The following is a 26,776-nucleotide window of genomic DNA, read 5'->3' as shown; positions in this document are numbered from 1 at the left end:
CCTTGAAGATTAGCAGTGCAAGGCATGCATATATATATATATATATATATATATATATATATATATATATGTACACACACACACATATACATATATCCAGAGAAAGCAATGGCACCCCACTCCAGTACTTTTGCCTGGAAAATCCCATGGGCAGAGGAGCCTGGTAGGCTGCAGTCCATGGGGTCGCTAAGAGTCGGACACGACTGAGCGACTTCACTTTCACTTTTCACTTTCATGCATTGGAGAAGGAAATGGCAACCCCAGTGTTCTTGCCTAGAGAATCCCAGTGATGGGGGAGCCGGTGGGCTGCCGTCTATGGGGTCACACAGAGTTGGACACAACTTAAGCGACTTAGCAGCAGCAGCAGCATATATATATCAACTGTATTGATATACAGTTAAGAAAATTTAAACTCATCAAAAGCATATGATTATAGAACAATAACTATTAATTTCAACTTCTTTCATGACCGAAGTTTTACAAATGATTGCAACAAGTTTCACCGATCTGAGTGTCTCTCTACCTCATATACCTTCAATAACATGTTAAAATATTTATTTTGTGAACATTTTTTATTGTGATCTGGTTTTCTGTTTTAACGTGTTTAACATGAATGAATTTAAGGTTAAAACAATGTTTATAATGTATCTTTACTTTTTAAATTATGTTGAAAATTAACACAATAACACATAATGTTTATATATTTTCAGTTCAGTTCAGTTCAGTCACTCAGTTGTGTCCGACTCTTTGCGACCCCATGAATCACAGCTCACCAGGACTCCTTGTCCATGACCATCTCCCGGAGTTCACTCAAACTCACGTGCATCCAGTCGGTGATGCCATCCAGCCATCTCATCCTCTGTCATCCCCTTTTCCTCCTCCCCTCAATCCCTCCCAGCATCAGAATCTTTTCCAAAGAGTCAACTCTTTGCGTGAAGTAGACAAAGTACTGGAGTTTCAGCTTTAGCATCATTCCTTCCAAAGAAATCCCAGGACCGATCTCGTTTAGAATGGACTGGTTGGATCTCCTTGCAGTCCAAGGGACTCTCAAAAGTCTTCTCCAACACCACACTTCAAAAGCATCAATTCTTCAGCACTCAGCTTTCTTCACAGTCCAACTCTCACATCCATACATGACCACTGGAAAAACCATAGCCTTGACTAGATGGACCTTTGTTGGCAAAGTAATGTCTCTGCTTTTCAATATGCTATCTAGGTTGGTCATAACTTTCCTTCCAAGGAGTAAGCGTGTTTTAATTTCATGGCTGCATTCACCATCTGCAGTGATTTTGGAGCCCCAAAAAATAAAGTCTGACACTGTTTCCACTATTTCCCCATCTATTTCCCATGAAGTGATGGGACCAGATGCCATGATCTTCATTTTCTGAACGTTGAGCTTTAAGCCAACTTTTTCACTCTCCACTTTCACTTTCATCAAGAGGCTTTTTAGTTCCTCTCACTTTCTGCCATAAGGGTAGTGTCATCTGCGTATCTGAGGTTATTGATATTTCTCCCAACAATCTTGATTCCAGCTTGTGCTTCTTCCAGCACAGCGTTTCTCATGATATATTTTGCATATAAGTTAAATAAGCAGAGTGACAATATACAGCCTTGACATACTCCTTTTCCTATTTGGAACCAGTCTGTTGTTTCATGTCCAGTTCTAACTGTTGCTTCCTGACCTCCGTATAGGTTTCTCAATAGGCAGGTCAGATGGTCTGGTATTCCCATCTCTTTCAGAATTTCCAACAGTTTATTGTGATCCACACAGTCAAAGGCTTTGGCATGGCTCAGTTTTAACTATCTTGCATAATATATTTTAAAACTTAATTTTCTCCTCTTTTGCTCCATTTTGTTAAAATCATGTTTGATGTTAATAAAAGGCCATCTTTAATGAGCTAAATAATGACTTATGTACCTATAAAAATGAATAAGTAAAAAGGCATGATACGTGATTTTTTTTTTCTTTTTGCAAAACTCCATTAATGACATTCAATGGGTTTAGAAGCTATTCGCCTATTCAATTTTAGCTCTATCTTGTGGTTAATCAGTGTAATGATTATAACAGTTGATGATAACCTTACAGTCCAGTGCTAAAAAACCTAGATTACTATCAACATAGACACTGAACTGGGGGGGGCAGGGATCTATATTTTCAAGGACTAAACCAACCTGAATAGATAAAATAGAACTATTTTTACAAAATGCAGTAAAACAAAATGGTAATATTTATGTTTATTTTACATAACTGTAACATACACAGTAGAAGAGTAAATAATTTAAAAGATACAGGCTAACTATTGAAACCTGAATTTTGCCCTCATGCTCTCATTGATGTACTGGTAGATTGAGTGGAGCTGTTCAAAACTTCTCTGGAAAGAAAGGTCATTTATCACTTTTTCTTGTGGGGCATTTGATGTGTGAATGGAAAAGCAGAAATGTGACTCTAAAATAGACTTGCTGGTCCAGACAAGACGTGAATAGAAAACACTTGCAAATGGTCACAGCGAATTTCCTTTCAAAGGTCTGAGTTCTTTTCCAGGAAGCAAACAGTGAGCCATCATGTTTCTTTACATGTCAGAGAACTTTAAAATACCAAGGACTGTATTGTTTAAAGTGACATATCACAGTAAGGAACTGATTCACACTATCACTTATGATGTAAAACATTCTGACAGTCTTACCTAATATAATCAACCATGAAACAGAAATAATAAGTATACATTTGGGAAAAAGAGTTTACTTTGACTTAGAACATTTGAAACATTTTTAAGTCTTACAATATTATAATAAATCTTACTGGTTCATGAAACATGCATAGTCACATCATAAAGCATTTTCTCAAAATCAGTCTTGATATTTGGCATTTTATCCTCACAGGATAAAATGTACAAATATATCCACTGAGAATAATTATGAATGTATGACCCCAACAAATATACAAACAGACAAAACTGCTTGATGACACAAACCACCAAGCAAAAGAGGTGGTATTGCAAAGCCTATGACTCTGAGTTAAATTTCTGTGGCCTAAACCACCAGATTATTACCAGACTTTTCCTCTGAGGGTATTTTCCAGTGATAGAGTTAGGAATATTTAATTAGACCCCAGGAAGGGAGAAGTAATATCACTGGGCTGAGGAGTCAGTGGTTGGAGTTTGGGTTTGCCAAAGTAGACAGAAACCGCAGAGCACAATCTTAAGGAGGAGATAGTAACAGAAAATGGAACCCTCAAGTCTCTGTCAACATCTCTAAGTTGATGTCTAAACTTCACATGAACAATATCTGATTTTAATAAACAGTAGAAAATGTCAGCAAGAAGGCTAAGGAGTTGTGGATTTCATCAGTAGGAAATGGAAGAGTTCAATATTGCCAAGTTATTTTGGGTTTGCAACTACATCAAACCTCCTATAGAGCTCAAGAAGAGACAAATCCTAGAAGTAATGACAAACTGAAATGGTTCAGCCATACTATAAAGCAAATGAGTGATAAAACAGATTGGGTAAAGTAAAAACTTTCCTTTTCAAAATACTTGACCTCTATCTGATCATTTCATAGGCCCTTTTCCGGGAAGTATCTAACATCTTTTTCCATAATCTCATCTTCTCTCTTTTGCTTTAAGTCTTACATCAGGTGCTTCCTCCTACATGAAGCCCATCTTCATTCTCCCCAGCTAGAATCTACTGTCAAAGTTATGAAGTCATCTATCAAAACTGTATTTATGGCAGAATTTTAATTATTTTTGTTTACTAGCTTATTTCCTATACACAATATGTGACCCTTGGGCTTTGAATTTGTGTTAGATTTTTTTTTTAATTTTCTCAAAGTATTTGACATCATATATTTACTCAAATTAACATTGAGGTGCTATCTCAATAGATTTTCATTGAGTGTTTATTAATTTGGGTCCTGAGAGATTGACACTATATATCATCACAGAAAGAGCAGAGAAAACCTCAAAGAAATATACTTTATAATCACTTTTACTCCAAAATAATTACTACCTTATAAATTATACTGTAAATGGAATCAATATTATATATTTTATAATTGTTTACAACATGTTTATAATTAAAATAGCAATCTTACAACATTATAATCTCCCATGCCTGTAGGACTTTAGTTTTGTTATATATTTTCTTTCTGTATATATTGCAAATTGCTTTATACACTGCTATCATTTATTATTTAGGTATTTATTACCAGTTTAAAAGGAAAAGATTTTTAAAAAATCATGTTATATTAAGTGATTACCATTTCTAGCCATGCTTTTGATTTTCATGTGTAGACCTTAATTTCTGTATGTTGTCATTTCCCTTAAAACCAAAAACTTCCTTTAACATTACTTCTAGTGTGTTTGCTGGAAGCAAAATTTTTTAGCTCTTTTTAATGTGAAAATATCATTATTTCACTTTTATTTTTGAAAAAAATATTTTTATTGAATATTGAAATATCAACTGATCTGAGGGGTGAAGGGTTGTGAGGTCCAACAGGGACGGAAGGGATGTATGTGTACAAATAGCTGATTCACTTTGTTATACAGCAGAAGCTAAAACAACATTATAAAGCAACTATCTCCTAATAAAAAAGAAAGAAATAGTGTGCAACATATTTCTGAGAATTAAACATTAAATTAAGTCAAGGGAAAAGTCTGTTTACTGTGGTGATAACAGTGGTACAGGGCTGTGGTATTACAGTACTGGTGGTGAGGGGATTGGTAGTCAGAAGGAAATGACAGCACTCTATTGTAAAAGTAGATTTGTATAGAATTCAGTATGATATAAGCCTTTGTAGACTCTCCTGAGCACCTCGCCTTAATGCTTAGTATTTTTCTCATATGTTCTTGGTTTTAAACAATGAATTTATAAAGAGCATTTTGGGATACAATGTGCGCATAGACCAGATGCAGCTGCTACCTGGACTGCATCATAAGTAATGACATTCTAAAACCTTTGTAAAGATCATTTATTTAGATTCAGAAAAAACACTATAATGTTCTATAACCATTTATCAAATAGCCTTCAGGAAATTTCAGACTTTATTTCTGTCTCTGTACAAATCATACCGCCATATCCTACCTAAAAGCCTAAGAGAAAATTGCCTATCCAAGAACATTATTTTATATTTTCTTGGGGGAAAGACACATATTTAGTGACCACATCAACCTGTAAAAGTGCAAGAGAGTTATTCCACCCCCTGATACTCAATAAATGTAAATCAGATTCCTAACTATTTGACAATCGATACTTCTGTTTTGCTTCATTTTTGTTAAAACCTACCTCAATAGTATCCAGCTGTAACCAAGAGTTTCATGAATGTTAAAACTCTTTTCTAGTTTATAATTTTATGATTATATTTTGGATGATTTCAGCTATGGAATAGTACATGTTTTTGAATTAAACTATAAATAATTGAGAGCTATTTTGTAAAAAAGATAACTTGAATTTAGATGGTGACTATTAATAGGCAGTTCAACAATTTCCCTGAGAAAAGTAAGCATAAATATTACATATCTTTGAATTAAAATATATTGGTCAATTAAGTTGATATATTAAAATTATTTTATGAATACTAAAATTTTGTTCAAAAATAATAATTGTCAATAATTGCTTTATCTGTAAATTTATCTCATCAGGCAATAAATGTGTTCTAACAGCCAAATATTAAAATAATACAATTAACTTCTGCTCATTAAGTATAGACATATGATCAATTGATTATTAATCCATAAGTATGGATTTTTCAAGATCTAAACCTAATATATAAAAAATCAATTGTGTATGAAGTTTCTCTATAAGAATAGTAGGAACCTTTGCTATACTTTTTCTTAAATTTACTTTATAATTCTCTTGAGCGATATTAGTACTGCCCAAGTAATTCAGTCACACATCTATTCACATTACTGAGAAATCACATGGCTATTGTTATAACTTTGTAATCTTCAAGAATAAGAAGCAAAGGTTTCCCTCATTGAAGAAAACAGAATCAGTAAACCTCAGCTTGCATTATTGTGAAAACAAAAATGCTTTTTATTTCAACATGTCTGACTTTTCTCTTGTATTCCAAAGACCTGAAATGACATAAGAAAATATTCTACAACATTTCCTTATAAAAGTATCCTCACAATGTATTCCTTAGTCCTCCACTACACCCTGACATTGAAAGCAAAATGATCATCCCAGAATTGTGCTCCACTCATGATGAGTTTGTACACTAGTTCAACAGGGATTCACATCACATGATGTATAAGAAAACATCACAGAATTGAATTTTCAGCATTTCATAGTAGTGGTCTAATTTCACCCCATTAGACTAGCTTTTATTTAGGGGGGTGTGTGTGTGTGTTTGTTTCTTGCTGTATGCAATCCCAACCCTTGGATTTATCCACATGAAATTTTAAAAATTTGTATTAGCACTTCCTAGCTACAGACTCAGCTCCCTCCCTCCACAATCCTAGAAAACAACAGGAATTTCGAGTTAAGAAATCTTAATGACATTTTAATTTAACCTAACAAGAATCTGAAGTTTGGGAAAGTTAGCTGACTTACAACTTTTGCACTGTTACTGAATGGCACAATCAGGACTGAATCTTGTAAGCTTTATGTTTGGTGTGTGTACACTTGTATATTTATTAAATTCCATAGCTGCCATTTTGTTTGTTCTAAGACCGCTGCTGCTGCTGCTGCTAAGTCACTTCAGTCGTGTCCGACTCTGTGCGACCCCATAGACAGCAGCCCACCAGGCTCCCCCGTTCCTGGGATTCTCCAGGCAAGAACACTGGAGTGGGTTGCCATTTCCTTCTCCAATGCATGAAAGTGAAGAGTGAAAGTGAAGTCACTCAGCAAACCTCATGGACTGCAGCCTACCAGGCTGCTCTGTCCATGGGATTTTCCAGGCAAGAGTAATTGAACCCTGGATTTTACATCCAAGGATCAGATACACTTCTAAATTTCTATAATTTTAATCAGCTATAAATTAATATATCTTACCATATTCTGTGATACCTAGCTTCTGAAAAATAAGAAGAAAAAAAAAAAAAAACCTTTGAAAATTTCTTCCTATTAGAAGCTCCTATTCTTTCCCAATCTTGATGCATGGTAGATACAGTAGGTCTTCACTCAGGGTATTGCCACTGCAATGGATTCTTGAAGGTTCAGTTTAAGTTTACCCAGGGCAACCAGAGCAAGGTGGTCAAAAAGACAATATGTCTTGTGTTCAAAATATTAATCTGTCATCATAACTCAAGTGTTTGACCAAGTTCAAGGGTGAGAGCTGAGATAGCTGTATATGCAAGTGAGCAATAATGTCAAATGCTAGGAGAGCAGATTAGTAGAGAATTTACAGAGCCTTAAGAGTTTAAAAGACGCTTACTCCTTGGAAGGAAAGTTATAACCAACCTAGATAGCATATTAAAAAGCAGAGACATTACTTTGCCAACAGAGGTCCGTCTAGTCAACTCTATGGTATGGATGTGAGAGTTGGACTGTAAAGAAAGCTGAGTGCCGAAGAATTGATGTTTTTGAAATGCGGTGTTGGAGAAGACTCTTGAGAGTCCCTTGGACTGCAAGGAGATCCAACCAGTCCATTCTAAAGGAGAGCAGCCCTGGGTGTTCTTTGGAAGGAATGATGCTAAAGCTGAAACTCCAGTACTTTAGCCACCTCATGTGAAGACTGGACTCATTGGAAAAGACTCTGATGCTGGGAGGGATTGGGGGCAGGAGGAGAAGGGGATGACAGAGGATGAGATGCCTGGATGGCATTACTGACTCAGTGCACGTGAGTTTGAGTGAACTCCAGGAGTTGGTGATGGATAGGGAGGCCTAGTGTGCTGCAATTCATGGGGTCGCAAAGAGTCGGACACGACTGAGCGACTGAACTGAACTGAGCTGAAGAGTTTAATAGGGCTTCCTGGGTGGCTCAAGTGGTAAAGAATCTCCCTTGATGCAGGAGAACTGGGGTTCAATCCCTGGGTGGGGATGATCCCCCTGGAGGAGTAGATGGCAACCCACTCCAATATTCTTGCCTGGAAAATCCCATGGACAGAGGAGCCTGGTTCCCTACAGTCCATGGGGTCACAAAGAGTTGGACGCAACTGAGCGACTAACACAACAGAAAATCTTGATAAATGTTAAGGAGGAGTTGAAATCACATTTTTATAATGAACTAAATAGGTGGTGATAGCATATCTAAGACAAGGTCTTCTTACAAAAGAGATAAAGTAGTTTTTCCAAACAGTGTTTTGTTGAAGATTTTCTTTCATATGAGTGTTGTTTCCATTGGTAATATAAAAATATTTGACACATAGTTTTGGTTTGAATATCCTCATGTGAAAAATTTTGCTATTTTAATGTGTTTTATATTTTGGGTTCATGATCTTGTTGAAACTTGTCCATGATCAAAGTGAGGTTATTTTCCCAAGTACCAAGTGATAAAATATTTGATTAAAAGTAATTTAATAAAAGCAGGTCCCACTTCACTATTTTTTGACAGATTATAGAACTAATTAAAAATGAACAAGGAGCAAGAGGATCTAAAGCATAACGTATATTTTTAAATGTCAGTACAGTAATGGTGATCAGTTAATTAATGTGCAATCAATATTTAGAAAGAAGTGTTTCTGTTTATGGCTAAAAATAAATGCTTGTAGAGGAGCCTTGATTACCTTAAGATTACTAGAATCTCTTTCTATCTGTATCTATTCTTCTGTATCTGTGAATCTCCAAGGATAAATCCCTTTGTGCAAGGCCCCATGAACTGAATCTGTCCTTTACACATTGCCTTAGGAAAAGAATCATAAAGCAATTTCAAGTCCTCAGACACAAACATTTGTCAGTTGAACTTGTAATATCCTGATGTTAGTTATTAAATATAGTGTGAGAAGTGATGTTAAATGAGGGATGTTGGAAGGTGCCATGTGACTAACCTAAGGCAAAATAAAAGGGAAAAAAGAGTCAGGAAGTGAAATGCATGGAGCAAAATGAGTATGACATGGAACCAGAGGAGAGAGATATCAAAAGAAAAGGAAATAATAGGTTAAAAGAAGTTGCATTTGAAAAAAATATCTACTGTCACATACAGAGAGTAAAGAATTAACCAAGATTTTGTCTATTTCACCAATATTTCTGATCTAATAGCAATAAGCATAACTTTTGTGATACTGGGTACTTTTCATGTTTTCCTTTTTGTCTGATTCTATCCGATTTGCCTAAGTTGCCAGTGAGTCAAACAATGTTTATATCATTAGAGTCACTTCTAGTGTCTTGTGCCAAAAATAAAAAATAAATAAATACATGACTAGTGGGAAATTTTAGTATTAATAATTATTTATTTTGTTTTCTGTTCAGAATTTGAAACTATCTCAGCACTGGGCACAAACTGGGGGATAATTCACAGTGAAAAAAAGGAATTAGTGTATGTGTGGAATAGAATGAATGTGATTGGTAAGAGGACAATAGATAATTAGAAAATTCTGGATGGCAGAAAGAATATGTCAGCTATTTCAAGATACAGCAGAAAGAGGAGTGAGGCAATAACTCTATTTCATCAAAACTGGATACAAGAAGGGAGTTATGTATTCCCTGCTGCCATTTGATCGTGATTGTTAATGAGCAAGTTTTCACTTGCTGCAACTGGAATGGAATTAAGTCTGTCTAAGGGTACTGTCTTTTTTCTAGTTCTTTTTTTTTTTTTTTCTTTTCTTTTCCTCTTCCCTCTGCTTTAAATCCTTTGGTCTGGATTATAGGCAAGATATAGTTCATTTTGACTGATTAGGAGACAGAAGCATCTAGAAGTATTCAAATTACTTGTTTTTCATATACAGCATACTATTCTTAATTACAACAAATTATTCATCAGCAGAGACTAATATATTTTAGTAACAATTGTATATTACACTTTTATTTGCTCTGCCTTATATAATGCATCAAATTATTTTTACTCATGACTTAATTTTTGAAGAAATTTTTAAAAAATCTTTTAGATACATGCACATGAAATTATATCATATCTAGCTGATTAATAGTGAAGTAAGTCCACAAATAGTTTATTCTTTGAGGCTTACTATGAATACTGACCTAATCCAACTACCTAAATAAATCACATTCCCCACATTATCCTACTGAATGAATTGACAACATGATACCTCTGCATACTGCCATTAGTCAAATACTTTAAAATAATTATTAGTGACATGTAAAATTGATGTAAAAAAATAACTATCACTTTCAACTTCTAGACTTATCATATAAAAACTCTTACCTTGCCTACATACTGTGTGTCGGTACCTGTATACTCTTCCAACAAGAAGAACTGATTCCACATCCAGCCACGCTTGGTGCGATGTAGCATTTTACCATCATCTTGTGTCAGACCCACTATCCTTTCACTCGGTAAATCACTGTTACCTTTTTCTTGAAATGGGATAGCATCAGTTGTATGATACATATAGGTCCAGATGAATAGTGATAGGCAATGATAAGTCCTCATTATCTGTGGCTTCTGCAGGAAAGCAAATTCAATGTACTGTCTTTTTCACCTGAAAAGTAGTAGAAGAAAAATAATTAGACTGTGTTTCTTTTCCATATGACCTGTAACCTGCAAAACTTTTCTGAAGTTATATTATTTAGATGTTATAAATAATATATTGACATATTTTTAGATATACATCAATGGATTGTCATTAAAAACTTATATTCATAGTAAAGGAGAAGTATATAGAAAAAATAAACAGAAAACAGTTGAATTACTGCTACTGTATTATGACATGTACATGTGAATATTTTCATATTTTAAAATATTCATTATTTTGAAAAAAAGTAAGCTCTATAATACACCGAAGATCATATTGAGTTCCTAAAGTCTCAAGACCAATGAAAGTGGAATATTTATTAATATATAAATATATATGAACAAGAACACTGTTTTCTGTCCACAATCTACCAAATTTTATGAGCTGTTTCTCCTCTTGTACCTCTTTCTCTCCTTTCTCTTCTCTTTTCTTCTGTAACATGTTGAGATGTTGCCTCAAGGCAAATTAAATGATACCAAATATACTTTGGATTGTGCCTTTAATTACTTAGCAGTGTAAGGTTGATCCTTTACAATCAATAACTTTTTTCCCAACTATCAGTTGAGTAAATGAGGAGAATGTCCTCTCCTCCTAGTCATTTATATTATCCTGTTTGATATTATAAAAAAGCCACATATTTATTTCAAATAATAATAATAACAAAAAGGAAAATACAAAATTGGAATTGCAAAATAGATAGGCAGTTTTACCTATGAGATAATTTGACCCAGAATTTTGAAATGTTTTAGTATTTAAAAATTAATTTTATCTATTAGTACTTTGCTTTAATTTGAAACATATATAATCTAGAACATCTGAGATGTTGTTACTGATTATAATGATTTGAAAAGCAAGAAAAACCCATCTCAAACTAGTACAGGCAAAAGTAAATAAATAATTCATTAGATTATAACATCAAATTAAGTGTGGAAAGGAGAGGATGAAAGGAGAAGCAACTGGGCACTTTCTGCTCATGAAAACTGAGAATTAGGGCTTTGGGTACTGGAGTTCTTTTTTTCCCCTTCTCTCTCTCTCTCTCACTTTTCTCAGGCTTCAACCTAAGCCTTCTCAACCTGATGAAATCTGCAAATACATGAATTTCAGATTCAATATCTTCCAATTAAGAAAGCAACTGATAGTCTTTTCTGAGTTTAAAAAACAAAAAAATCCTAGAAATGGACTCCAATTTACCTGGCCTCGGCCAGATGTCCAGTACTAGACTATGTACCTTGGATTTAGTTGCAGTTATTAAGACTCTCCTGGTGGCTCAGATGTTAAAGCATCTGTCTACAATGCGGGAGACCTGGGTTCGATCCCTGGGTTGGGAAGATCCTCTCCTGGAGAAGGAAATGGCAATCCCCTCCAGTACTATTGCCTGGAAAATCCCATGGACAGAGGAGCCTGGTAGGCTACAGTCCATGGGGTCGCAAATAGTCTGACACAACTGAGCGACTTCACTTACTTACTTATCAAGTCATAAAAGTCATATATAACCCTCAAGCTTGCTTATCCCTTATTATCTGAGACTTTGGATACTTACCTGCATCATGAGGTCTCAACTACTTCTTTTATAAAAGGAGAATAATCATTATCTGTCTCATAAAGTACTGGTATTTATTTTATTTTGAACATTTATCACAAAGTCATAGCTATTTATAATACAAAGATTAAATTTTTACAGTAGCATATACCTATGAGAACACTGAGGTGTGAAGAATTAAATAATTTGCCAAAATTCATACAGATAGTACATGTTGGAGCTAGTTTTTAGATTCTCAGCTTTAAACTAATTTTTATATAATACATGTAGCTCATAGTAAATCAGCACAGTGCTTGCATACAATTCCCCAATATGTTAGTGTTTGCAATCAACGAGGTTTGCTCCCAATGTATACCAATATAATAAAGAATGGATACTTGCTATGGTACAGACCTTGTCCACCTGTATGCACTCTAATTTCCATACGTATTATTAAAAAAAAACTTCTTACTTAACAAAATACATATATGTAACCACAAATCTACACACTCAGAATGAGAGAAATCAAAGTCATGTTATTATTTTTTACTCTGAAAGCATGGGTGGTGATAATTATTATTGATGGGAGAAATTTTCACTTATTGAGGTATGGGAAAGTCATTCTGGCTTATACCTGATTTCAGTTGAACTTTATGCTAATTAAAAAAGCCTACCTGTGGTCTATTGAACATACATTGCAAATCTGTTTTAACCATTTAAGAAGAGAGTACATTTGAAAACCAAAATGGAGTAATTGCGGTTTGGTCATCCAAAATGGACATAGTTTCAGACATGTTCCTGCATCACGGAGAACTTGAATGTCCTGATTTCAGATTCAACAACACCAGTCATTCTCAAATTAACATCCTTTGGTAGCTGCAACATTATGGTTTCAAGGTCTTCTCTTTTAACTCTGCAACCATTTTGGACACCAACTTATCCTTGTTTAACAAGTATCCTTACTTCTTGCAGCTCCAATCCTAGTTCCTGATGAGCAGTTTATGTAATTTTTAATGCATAAAGGTTTTTGCCTTTATCAGTCATCACCATTTTGTAGTCCAGCAAAACACAATTCAAGTTCTTGATTCAGTGTCTCTGGAATTCTTGTGCTCTGTTTGACTCAGAGAAAACCCTTTGTTTTTCCTCACAATAGATTGTTTATTACTTCCATCAACAACCTCATTATAGATTGTTCATTGATCATTCCTGTTGACTTTACATAGCTAGTAGTAATCTTGTAAACTACTGAAAACTGGGAAATTTAACCACAACCCATAAAACTGTGAAATAAATTTCAGAACAGTACAACAGCAAATAATGCATGGAAAACATATAATGAAAAGTATCTAATGGTCAATAGTTTAGAATATGCCCCACGTTTTATTTATCAGGGATGGAAGTGTAAGTGAAGTCACTCAGTCATGTCCAACTCTTTGTGACCTCATGGATTGGAGCCTACCATGCTCCTGTATCCATGGGATTTTCCAGGCAAGAACACTGGAGTGGCTTGCCATTTCCTTCTCCAAGAGATATTCCCAGGGATTGAACCTGGGTCTCCCGCATTGTAGGCAGATTCCTTATCATCTGAGCCACCAGGGAAGTCCTTTATCAGGGATGGTGTGGTAGAAAATGAGCAGCCAGAGAATCTCAAGAATAGCTGTTAACTCACTTTGATAAATAATCACACTTCCTTGGTAGAATATACTGGGTACCCTGGTTTCTTCCCACTGGGAGATTTCCATGAGAAATTGAAGAGCATTCTTCATTTCCTGTCATTTGTTCTGTGATATCCACTTTAGGTAGCATGTAAGTCTTTAAGCTGAAAAGTTCAGTTGTATTAGATGGAGCCAAAGACTTAGGCAGAGGCCAGCATTCCATAGGTCTCTATAATCTATCATAAGAAATTTGCTTTCATTTCAGTGCAAAATGGAAAGCACTTGGAAGGCTTTAACATGCCATGCTTAGAAAAGACCAATTTGGCTACAGATTGGGAAACAGGTTAGAGGAGAGGAAATGATTTGGGGAGACAGTCTATCACTGTAATCCAGAAAGTGATGATGATGGCTCACAGAGAAGTGGTTTGAAGTGGACACTGAATCTCTGCTCAGATAGCCTTTGATTCTTTAATACGGCCACATACACACACTATATTCACTGCAATTTTTGTATGCTTTGCTTCTAATGGCCTGCACCTGCTACTCTCTTTGAAGGACTTCCCTTGGTTACTAGAGACACTTTGCCCACAGGCACAGGGAGTCCAAAGTGCCTGCAAGTTTACAACTGTCTCTCATGGAATCCCTGAGCCACTGTTTAACAGGTGCAGAAATATTAAAAACCAACATGTTATTTGCATCCCGCAGCTCCCCTAAAGAATCATGCTGAGCCTGGGCTGACTGAAATAACACCTTCACTTAGATTCTTTTTCTTGTCTTGTTTTCCCACTCTCTCCCACACTTCCTGACCTGGAAGCAATCTTAACCAATCACTTGCACCCAAATCCTTGCCTGTTTCTGGGGAAACTAAGACCAGAGTAAGATCTTCATAGTCAATATTCAAAAGGGAATGTTGATTGCATTGATTTAGTTCAGTTCAGTCGCTCAGTCATGGCCGACTCATTGCGACCCCACAGGCTGCAGCACACCAGGCTTCCCCATCCATCATCAACTCCCAGAGCCTGCTTAAACTCATGTCCATTGAGTCAGTGATGCCATCCAACCAACTCATCCTCTCATTCCCTTCTTCTGCCTCCAATCTTTCCCAGCTTCAGGGTCTTTTCCAATGAGTCAGTTCTTCATATCAGGTGGCCAAAGTATTAGAGTTTCAGCTTCAGCATCAGTCCTTGTATTGATTATAAAGTATTAAATAAAGGAGAAATAAATTATAATTCCTAGATTATTAGTTTGTGAACTAGGCAAATGATTGAACAAAATCTTGAGCCACTTGGAGTGTCATTTATATTGAGGCAGGGGAGATATATTAGAAAAATTGTTTCATTTTTCTCCTTGTTCTTGGTCAAAATGAAAAATTTTTTTTTTTTTACTGCTACTACTAACATTTCAGCATAATAATAGGAAGCAAAGTTATTCACTGGTCTACTGACTTTATATAGTTTAATTTATATATTTATGGCAACCTTTTAAACTAAAGTCTTCTGTAACTCCTCATAGTTTTCATGTTGTAAGGAAACTGAGGCACAGTTTAACTGATGGCACAAGTTCACATAAATAGCAACAGAAAGGCTGAAAGCTAAAACTAGGCATTCACTTGCAGTTGGGCTCTACTGCTCCAGAAATAGACTACTAACATCTGTGATGCTGGCAAATTACATTCATTCCAACTCGCCTTCTGTGTTGTGGGCACTGTGCTAAGTCTTTTTTCAAACACAGTTTCTATAATTCTCCTCATAACTATATTACAAGGAAAGTATGACCATACGAGAAAGAGGGATAAACTGGAACTGAAGTAACTTGCTAATATCACAGAAAGTCAGGCATCTGTGGGAAAGTGAAAGGGTTTAGGATTTGAATTCTGTTGGACTGATATCAGGGCTCCTGATATTAATTGTACTGCTGTAAAGTAATATTACTACCCATGCAACTTACCTGGAGGCCTCCTTTATGATTTTTAAATGCTTGCATAAATCAAGGTTTTTTCCTTACTCACACTCTGACCTTGAACAATGTTACCTGGTTCATCCATCGTCAACTCCTTCTCATTATTTTCAATTTCTATGTCAATTTTGCTTTCTTTCAAAATCTTCCAAAATAAACTTTTCAAAAATAGCTTAGCCAACTTCAGTCTCTATTGATTTCCTTCATAACATCCATTTATTTCTTTCATATAATTTTCAATGATTTTAATTATGTATTTCATTTAGATTATATGTTTATTGACAGTTTCCTCTAGTAATAATGGATGGTTGTGGGATATTTTGTGTCCTGCATGAAACAATTATTGACATACCATAGGTACTTAATATGTATTTGTAAAATTAACTGATTGGTTGATTCATGCCTAAATTGGATAATCCTCATTTGAGCCTGGGATCAAATATGAGATTGATGATATCTGATTGCATAAGTATCTAATAAAGATATGGAAAGAGATTAACTGGGAGGAAATGTGCTTTTTAAAAGGGTTCTGGGGGGGAAAGTCTTTAAAAAAAAGAGTAGCTGCAGTGAAGTAAGACTGATATTCATAAAAGTTTGCATAACATGTGATTAAGTATGAACTTCACAAAGTGATTGGTACAAATTATAGACTACAGTGAAGCCCTTTTATTAAATATCTTCTTTATTTTCCTCATGATTCTAAGCATAATTCATTCACCTTTAGGAAAAATTAAATGTAACCCCTTGTGTGGCCATTTTAACATCTCTACCTTCCTCAGCTCTTGAACAATAGTGCACATCATAAAGGGTTCTGTTGTATTTGTTTTTAAATTTAGCAAGCTCTTATCCCATAGGGTTTATTAAAAATTCTTCATAGCCTTTATTTACTCAATAGCAACAAGCTGATTACTAAATTTTCTATGGTTAATTATCTCTATCAGCCTAAAATACTCTGCATTTTAACCACATTTTTGTTGATAAATAAAAAACATCAGATATATTATGAAGTATAATATTTTGTTTGGTTTAATCTTGATTTTGTAATCAAGGAATTCACTTGAATGTTGTTAACTTTAAAAACAGAAAATTATTTTATTATCAGTCCCTTGTTCTCTTAAATATATTTCAATTGCATTTGAGAAAAATGACTGTTGGCTATTTGTGAACCAAGAAAAAATGTAAATTATTGTAATTAAGTAGGATGTTCATCATATAAAACTACCAGCCAGATTTGAATTATATCATTATTTCTTATCCTCAATTCAGACAAAGTATTTTCAAATTTCCAACCATATTTTTCAGGCAAAGTTTCTGAGATAAAATGTACACACAAAACAAGATTGATTTTAGTATCTTATTTTAAGATATGTAGTCAACAACTCACTTCCAAACACATCAGCATATTTATCTAAAGAAAAACAAACAAACAAAAGAAACAACAAATAAATCCCTGGGTTATGGTCCTATATTCTGAATCTCTTTCCAGATGAGATATATAAGGTTTGGAGAGATAAAGAAAACTATTACTATTTCTGATTACCAGTTACTCTGTAGATTTGGCAAATGGCATACATTTGTTGTTTTTTGCTTGGCTAGTGAGCTTTCCAACACACTATTGTGTGTTTGGTGAGATAAGTCTAATAGTTTAGCGAGTTAAATGATGCATATACAAAGAATCAATACTATGAATGTGAATAGACACCAAAATTACAAGTCTTGTAAGTCTTGTAATCAAGGATCTATTGAATAGGGACGTATAGGATTATACAATCTGAAGACATGTAAACAATCTATTGTCAGAATCTAAGAGAAATAATGGAGAAGGAAATGGCAACCCACTCCAGTGTTCTTGCCTGGAGAATACCAGGGACAGAGGAGCCTAGTGAGCTGCCGTCTATGGGGTCGCACTGAGTTGGACATGACTGAAGTGACATAGCAGCAGCAGCAGCAAGAGAAATAAAAGAAAATAAGAGAAAATGAAGAGTGAAAATAAGAGAAAGTGGAGTGTGAAAAAGTTGGCTTAAAGCTCAACATTCAGAAAACGAAGATCATGGCATCTGGTCCCATCACTTCATGGGAAATAGATGGGGAAACAGTGTCAGACTTTATTTTTTGGGGCTCCAAAATCACTGCAGATGGTGAATGCAGCCATGAAATTAAAAGACGCTTACTCTTTGGAAGAAAAGTTATGACCACCCTAGATAGCATATTCAAAAGCAGAGACATTACTTTGACAACAAAGGTCCGTCTAGTCAAGGCTAAGGTTTTTCCAGTGGTCATGTATGGATGTGAGAGTTGGATTGTAAAGAAAGCTGAGCACTGAAGAATTGATGCTTTTGAACTGTGGTGTTGGAGAAGACTCTTGAGAGTCCCTTGGACTGCAAGGAGATCCAACCAGCCCATTCTGAAGGAGATCAGCCCTGGGATTTCTTTGGAAGGAATGATGCTAAAGCTGAAACTCCAGTACTTTGGCCACCTCATGTGAAGAGTTAACTCATTGGAAAAGACTCTGATGCTGGGAGAGATTAGGGGCAAGAGGAGAAGGGGACGGCAGAGGATGAGATGGCTGGATGGCATCACTGACTCGATGGACGTGAGTCTGAGTGAACTCCGGGAGTTGGTGATAGACAGGGAGGCCTGGCGTGCTGCGATTCATGGGGTCGCAAAGAGTCAGACACAACTGAGCGACTGAACTGAACTGAACTGAAGAGAAATACTGTCTGTAAGAATAGTGTTCTAGATTAAAAAATAAATGATAATGGATGACTCTCTATGATTTCTGGAAAACACATCAACTTTCAAACAAAAGGAGATAGGCAAGCATATTTTCCCCAATATCAGTCCCCTAAATGGGACCAAAAAGATGGACACTTACATGTGACCTTCTATTACACAGATGCCCACTTTGTAGTTGGCCAAGATACTACTTATCTGTTTGGTTGAGGTACCCCCTATAATATAACAAGATAAAGAAAACAGGGACATGTTAGGGGGTGTTATTTTGGACATATTTTAATTGGGGGACCTGCCTTACAAGTGAATCATTTTAGTCAGGGTCAGAGATGGAAAAACTGTTAAGAGACAGTCATGTTCACAATTTGTTTAAGACTGTTGGCTAGTAAAGTATTACTGGAATTTGATATCACAAAGAGGGACAGTTCTTGTTTCTGTGTTCTTAAACACTCAAAACTGAACAAAAAGACTTTCAGTTGGTGTGGCAAAATGACATAACATGCAGCATAAAATTGGACTATACTAAGACTGAGAGAAATGCACACCATTTAATTAGCATAAGCACATACAACAACACTTTCACCTGAGGGAGGAATAAAAAACAAAGAAAAACAGTGGGTCTATGAAAATGCAGGAAATCAGATAAAGAGAAGGCTTTCCATAGGAAAGAATAATTATGCCCGTATAGAAGTTAAAAGTCACCAAACTCAACACTTCTCACAACCTGTGAGCCACTTGTTTTTTCTCTTCTTGCCCTTTAAATTTCTGCTGTTACATTTTTAATTCACCAATAAAGAGTGAGGAGCCCTAGGCCCTCACTCTCCACACTAGTAACAGCAGAACTCCAGAACTATGCACGGGCTAGCTAACTTACTCTTGCTCTCTATCTCTGTATATGTGTGTGTGTGTGTGTATCTCTTTCTCCCTCAACTCCTCCCTCCAGGAAATAGGTATGTGCACTCAGGTGTGCCATGTGCTTTCCAGGAGTTGTGAGAGTAAACCTCTGGGCTTTTTTCTTTTTTTCAAAGTTTTTTGATTGTTGGTGTTGAGAATGTTTTGCAATCATAAAAAGAACTGTAAGGGATGATCTAGCCATGACATTGCTTATCAGTAGGCTCAGACTGGCACAAAATGTAGGTGAATGGGTAAACAAATCGGGATATACCTATATAATATTATTCAGGGGCAAAAAGAGCTATCAAGTCACTCGCACAAAATTGAGAAAACAAATGCCTTGTGATAAGTGAAATGTTAAAATGCAGCGTTCAAGTTTGAAAATACTGAATCATTAAAACTGAATGACAGTCTGGAAAAGGCAAAACTACAGACACAATAGAAAAACCAGAGGTTGCAGCAGTTTGGGAGGAAGATAACAAGGATGAATAGGTGTACAAAGGGGAACTTTTGAACAGTGAATTCTGTATGATACTACAACAGTGGCCTGTGTGACATTATATATCTGTCAAAACCCATGCAACTTTACTCAAATAATTAATTTATGCACTTGAAAAAAATCACTTAGGAATTGAAAACTGCAAAGGTTGAATCCAAGAAGGAATGCAGACTACTACAAGAGAATCTAACATTAAAATTGTATGAAACCACCTGAGTGAAGGGTGGGGGAGGGGAGAGAAAGGTGCTGCTCTAAACAACTTTGGGAATGAGTCTCTAAGACTAAATGGAAAGAAACTGAACATACGCATTGCCTTCTAGCCAATAAGGTTGTTTCTTCCAAGAATATATGCTGGGAGCCGGCATATTGCATATTGAGTGCATATTGCATATTGAGTGCAGCACTTTCCACAGCATCATCTTTCAGGATCTGGAATAGCTCAACTGGAATTCTATCACTGCTGGCAGCCAGCGTGAGGAACTCCGCCCATGACAAAGGTCATGAGGAAGGAGGCTTGGCATATGCAAAGGCGGGATTGAGCCTCAGGAGTCCCCATGGAAATTCTCGAGCATCTACCCCCAAAACCAGAGTCTGCCTACTTTCTGCTTTGTGCTTTCACCTACACCTCTGACTTTACAGGGGCTGTCCCCCACTACCTCTCTCTGAAAAAAGAGTTAGCTTACAACTCCAGTTAATAATTCCTGGGTGTGACAGTGTTTAACCTACAAACTCCTTTGGAAATCCTCTAGCCTGCCTGAATAGGTTTTTCTGGCCACATGTGATTGTTCAGAGCCTCCCAACTGTGAGAGGCAGGAGATGTTCTAAACTGTCTAAACACAGATTCCTTTGAGTAGTTAAAAGATTGATTAGAAATTGTATTGGTGAAAGGTTTTTTCACTTATTGGGCCAATGTTTGCTGCTATGTCTCCATACTCCTTACCTACTGTGTCCTTGGCAGTGTATTGATTGATATAATGGGTGTATAGAAATGTAAGTAGTAGCCTCAATGTTTGTAACCTTGGACCCTTGAGTTAAGTCTTTTCTTGATTGATCCCACCTCACCTTTGCCCTATAGGAATGCAGCTTTGTCCAATGCTTTTTTGGAGGCTGGTGCCTGACTTTGGAATAATCACCTTTAGAGAAAGATAAGTTTCTTTAAGTGTTAACAGGCCTCCTGGCCAGAAGATGATGTAATTCACCTGAACTTTTGCATATGATAAGTTTGAAAGCCTGGCTTCGATTAGGACCAGGAACTGCTGTCCTTGCATGACTCCACCCCTTCCCCCATTATCATCTATGCACAACTTAAGGTATAAAAACTACTTTGGAAAATAAAGTGTGGGCCTTGTTCACCGAAACTTGGTCTCCCCATGTCGCTCTCTCTCCCAAATTCTGGCTGAGTCTCCATCTGGAGCATGGAACCCACCATGCTTGCTAATTATGCCTGGGCTTCTAAGATCCAACCGGGGAGGCCTCAGTGTCTCCTCTCCTTCGGGAGAATGGAAGGACACCTGCGGCCTACGTAAGTGGTGCAAACTTCTTGTCTTGAAGTTTTATTGGTCTCCCGCGTAAACCAAGCTACTCAGCCTCTTTTCTCCACTGAATTTTCCTACTGAGCTATCCTCATCCTATTACTCTTTATATCTTTGATAAAATATTTAAATAAATAGGTTGCCGATGCTGTCCCCGCTTCGAATACCCTGGATCAGCTGGGGCTGGTCCCCGGCAAATATAGGTTAAGAATTATGCTGCTCTACATATATACTGAAATTGAACAATTAAGTAATTGGATGGCAGATATTGGAAGTCACATTTCTCACTGCTGTTGTGAGAATTTACAGATAAGCAAGAAAACGGGTCCCTTGGACGTCAAGGAGATCAAACCAGTCAATTTAAAAGGAAATCAACCCTGAATATTCATCAGAAGAACTGATACTGAAGCTCTAATACTTTGGCCATATGATGGGAAGAATCGACTCATTAGAAAAGACCCTGATGCTGGGAAAGATAGACAGCAAAAGGAGGAGGGGGAGGCAGAGGATGAGATAGTTGGATAGCATCACCAACTCGATGGTTGTGAATTTGAGCAAACTCCTGGAGATAGTGAAAGACAGAGGAGTCATGTGTGCTGTAGTCCATGGGGTCACAAAGAGTCAGACATGACTTAGTGACTGAACAACAAAGGAAAGGAGGACAGCATGATCCATGTGGTAACAGATTAGAATTGGAGACATCAGTGAAAACTTATGTACTTTAATGTAATCACAGATGTTTATATATTGAAATATTTATAGATATGGGTTACACATATGAGGTAGCTGTATATGTAGCCCTTACTTTATTAGTTGAGGTGGCCTGCCAACAATACTACCCAGTACCAATGAACTCACCTAGTATACCAATCTTAGTTTCTAATACCATTTTCCAAATTAAAGGAACTGGGGCTTCTTGGAGAAATGTCTGATTATAGAACTAGCGCAGGAGACATACAAGATAAGCCTTTTGTAGTGCCAGTAAGTGACTGGTAGTGTTAGTTGCTCAGTTCTGTCGTATTTTTGTGACCCCATGAACTGTAACCCTGCCAGAATCCTCTGTCCAGGGGTTTCTCCACACAAGAATACTGGAGTGGGTAGCTATTTCCTTCTCCAGGGGATCTTCCCAACTCAGGAACTAAGCCAGAGTCTCCCACATTGCAAGTAGATTCTTTTACTGTCTGAGACACAAGGAAGCCAGAAAATGAGTCAGTGCTTAAAATAACACACACACATGTGTGTGTGTATATGCACACACACACCTCAAACATTCAGTTCAGTCAGTTCAGTTGCTCAGTTGTGTCTGACTCTTTGAGACCCCATGGACTGCATGCAGCATGCCAGGCTTCCTGTCCATCACCAACTCAAACTCATGTCCTTTGAGTCAGTGATGCCATCCAACCATCTTATCCTCTGTCATCACCTTCTCTTCCTGCCTTTTCCCAGCATCAGGGTCTTTTCCAATGAGTCAGTTATTTGCATCAGGTGGCCAAAGTATTGGAATTTCAGCTTCAGCATCAGTCCTTCTGATGAATATTCAGGACTGATGTCCTTTAGGATTGACTGGTTTGATCTCCTTGCAGTCCAAGTGACTCTCAAGAGTCTTCTCCAACACCACAGTTCAAACATTACACCATCCCCAATCAATTCCTTTAACCCTACCCATGCCATCTTTTGGGGCTTCCCTCGTGGTTTAGTGGTAAAAAATTTGCCTGCTGTGCAGGAGATGGAGGTTCAATTCCTGGGTTGATAATATCCTCTGGAGAAGGATATGGCTGCCCATTTCAGTATTCTTGCCTGGGAAATCCCTTGGACAGAGGAGCCTGGCAGACGATAGTCCATGGGGGGTCCACAAAACCAGACATGACTTAGCAACTAAGCAAAAAGAACAACAAAACTTTGTCCTTCACATTCATTTAGTATGTTGTTTCCTGAAAATATCCTAACAGAAACACTGGGAAAAAGGTAAGAATGAACTAATTGTCTAAGACTACAACTTACATGTAATATGAGATCATACATGAAGTCATCAAAAACTCCACTTAGTAATTCTTTCACCAAATATGTATAAAGTGCCTAATCTTTTTCTAGGCATTTTTCTAGGTCAACAGAACTGCAGATTCCCTAAAGAGTTTCAGTTCAGTTCAGTTCATTCGCTTAGTCATGTTGGAATGTTTGCTACCCCACAGACTGCAGCCTGCCAGGCTTCCTTGTCCATCGCAAACTCTCGGAGCTTGCTCAAACTCATGTCCATCAAGTTGGTGATGCCATCCAAATATTTCATTTTCTGTATTCCCCTTATCCTCCTTCCTTCAACCTTTTCCAGCATCAGGGTCTTTCCCAATGAGTCAGTTCTTCTCATCAGGTGAAGTTTATATTCTAAGGAGTTTATATTCTAAGAATATGTTCTACAAATATAACATGAGAAAATGTGCTTATGACATATCTGAAGAGGTTACTGAGATTACAACTGATTTATTGACTAATATTTAATCTATCAGGAAAATGAAATAAAATTCTATATTTCAAATTTTTAATCAGTGGAGAAAGGTGTAAATGAATTTTATACTGGTGGTTTCATGTTAGCTTCCAGTGAACATCAGAACCTGACAGATGCAAGCTAATAAGTGTCTCACATGCACCCGCCTACACTAAGTATTTCTCACTTAAGAAAGAGCACAGTTTAAAAAGTGTCCATGTTTGGGCATTGAAACATGTAAAATATCATGTATGAAATGAGATGCCAGTCCAGGTTCAATGCACGATACTGGATGCTTGGGGCTAGTGCACTGAGATGACCCAGAGGGATGGTATGGGGAGGGAGGAGGGTTCAGGATGGGGAGCACATGTATACCTGTGATGGATTCATTTTGATATTTGGCAAAACTAATACAATTATGTAAAGTTTAAAAATAAAACTATATTTGATTTTACACAGTTAAAAAGTGTCCATGTTTAAAACTATATTTGATTTTACACAGCTTTTCTCCCAAAGTAGCTCTAGAAAGCAATAGTTCACACCAAACTGCTGGCCAGCTTATGTCTTAGGGTAGAGCAGGAGATTCCAGGATCAAGTGGGTGGTGAGGTATGCTTGGAAGTACAGAGGAGTAGAGGGAAAATTAAGTAATTTTGGAAGAACAAATTACAAAACAAATATGCAAGCACTTATACTAATTACCATATACAGATACAGATGGGAAATTAATAGTTTAATCAAAAAATATATATTATGGATTTTAAGGGCTTTAGCAGGTAAAGATTCAGATGGTAAAGAATCTGCCTGCAAAGCCGAAGACCTAGGTTCCATTCCCGGGTACAGAAGATCAATTGGAGGAGGGCATGGCAACCCACTCCAGTATTCTTGCCTGGAGAATTCCCATGGACAGAGGAGCCTGGCAGGCTACAGTCCATGGAGTTTCAAAGATTCAGACATGACTGAAGTGACTTAATACACATACATGGATTTTACACAGGAAATTTAAATTCTTTGTTTCATGAATCTTTCTATCAATCTGATAAGAATATTTTAATGCATGAATTAAGAAATAAGATGTATAGTATTAAAAGGGAGATCAATTTTATTAAAATACAACTATTAATATATTTTTAAAAAACTGATTATTACAAAATAGGGCTTCCTCAGTGGTGCTAGCGGTAAAGAATTTGCCTGCCAATGCAGGAGATACAGATTCAATCCCTGCATCAGGAAGATCCATTGGAGTAGCTAATGGCAACCAACTCCAGTATTCTTGCCTGGAAAATTCCATGAACAGGGGAGCCTGGCAAGTTACAGTCCATGGGGGTAGCAAAGAGTCAGACACAATTGAGCACATACACTCACACATATGATAAAAATAATGCATATGCTTCTTAAGTAATACAATAAATAATAAGACCTAGTAGCAGATCTGATTGGTTTCAAAGTTTACAAAGAAAAAATGAGCAAACACAATATTTAGAATATTATTTTATTTCTATTAATGATAAAGTCACAGATACCTCTAAAACTTCTGTAGATTGATACTTATAAACACAAATTTGGGAAACATTTAGTAAACTTCTTTGGGCTCCAAAATCACTGCAGATGGTGATTGCAGCCATGAAATTAAAAGACGCTTATTTCTTGGAAGGAAAGTTATGACCAACCTAGATAGCATATTGAAAAGCAGAGACATTACTTTGCCAAAAAAGGTCCATCTAGTAAAGGCTATGGTTTTTCCAGTGGTCATGTATGGATGTGGGAGTTGGACTGTGAAGACAGCTGAGCGCTGAAAAATTGATGCTTTTGAACTGTGGTGTTGGAGAAGATTCTTGAGAGTCCCTTGGACTGCAAGGAGATCCAACCAGTCCATTCTGAAGGAGATCAGCCCTGGGATTTCTTTGGAAGGAATGATGCTAAAGCTGAAATTCCAGGACTTTGGCCACCTCATGCGAAGAGTTGACTCATTGGAAAAGACTCTGATGCTGGGAGGGATTGGGGGCAGGAGGAGAAGGGGACGACAGAGGATGAGATGGCTGGATGGCATCACTGACTCGATGGACGTGGGTCTGAGTGAACTCTGGGAGTTGGTGGTGGACAGGGAGGCCTGGCGTGCTGTGATTCATGGGGTCACAAAGAGTTGGACACGACTGAGCGACTGAACTGAACTGAACTGAACTGAAATTTCAGTAAGAAATTAGTATGGATAGTAATGTAGTGTTTCCCAGTTTAAATGTATGGACTCCATATTTTAAAGTAACAGGGACATAAAATTTGAAAAAAAAAAAAAATTACATTGACATTATAGATGTAGGCAGAAGATAGAATAAAGAGCAATTGTGAAGAGGGATATGGGTTAATATCCTGAGTTTGTAACTTTTTTTGAGCATAGAGGAAATTATTAACTAGTCTTTATTTTCAACATATCTATAATAGGAATCATAAGTCTATCTCAAACAGAGGGTATAAAATCGTGTGCATAAAGAAACCTTGAAATATAGTCGATCTGTGTTAATTAAACTCTTTCATTCAAACTGACCTATTGATTAGGTCATTATATAATTATATTACATTAATGTACAATAATGAAAACAACAGAATGGGAAAGACTAGAGATCTCTTCAAGAAAATTAGAGATACCAAGGGAACATTTCATGCAAAGATGGGCTCCATAAAGGACAGAAATGGTATGGACCTAACCAAAGCAGAAGATATTTAAAAGAGGTGGCAAGAATACACAGAAGAACTGTACAAAAAAGATCTTCATGACCAAGATAATCAAGATAGTGTGATCACTCACCTAGAACCAGACATCCTGGACTGTGAAGTCAAGTGGGCCTTAGAAAGCATCATTACGAACAAAGCTAGTGGAGATGATGGAATTCCAGTTGAGCTATTTCAAATCCTGAAAGATGATGTGGTGAAAGTGCTGCATTCAATA

General features: G+C 36.7%; 1 protein-coding gene across 1 annotated transcript in view; it reads right to left on the bottom strand.

Moving 5' to 3' along the window:
- The window catches only part of CDH9 (cadherin 9), a 139,153-nt gene that overhangs the window by 74,096 nt on the left and 38,281 nt on the right, over nt 1-26,776 (bottom strand). Inside the window, exon 2 of the mRNA XM_070774809.1 lies at nt 10,258-10,534. Within this exon, the coding sequence (XP_070630910.1) occupies nt 10,258-10,485 (228 nt within the window). The 5' untranslated portion in view covers nt 10,486-10,534. The remainder of the gene's footprint in view (nt 1-10,257; nt 10,535-26,776) is intronic.

Source organism: Bos indicus, chromosome 20, assembly GCF_029378745.1.
Source record: "Bos indicus isolate NIAB-ARS_2022 breed Sahiwal x Tharparkar chromosome 20, NIAB-ARS_B.indTharparkar_mat_pri_1.0, whole genome shotgun sequence".
NCBI lineage: Eukaryota > Metazoa > Chordata > Mammalia > Artiodactyla > Bovidae > Bos > Bos indicus.
The sequence above is the reverse complement of the archived record's forward strand: the minus strand, read 5'-3'. Positions and strand labels throughout refer to the sequence as shown.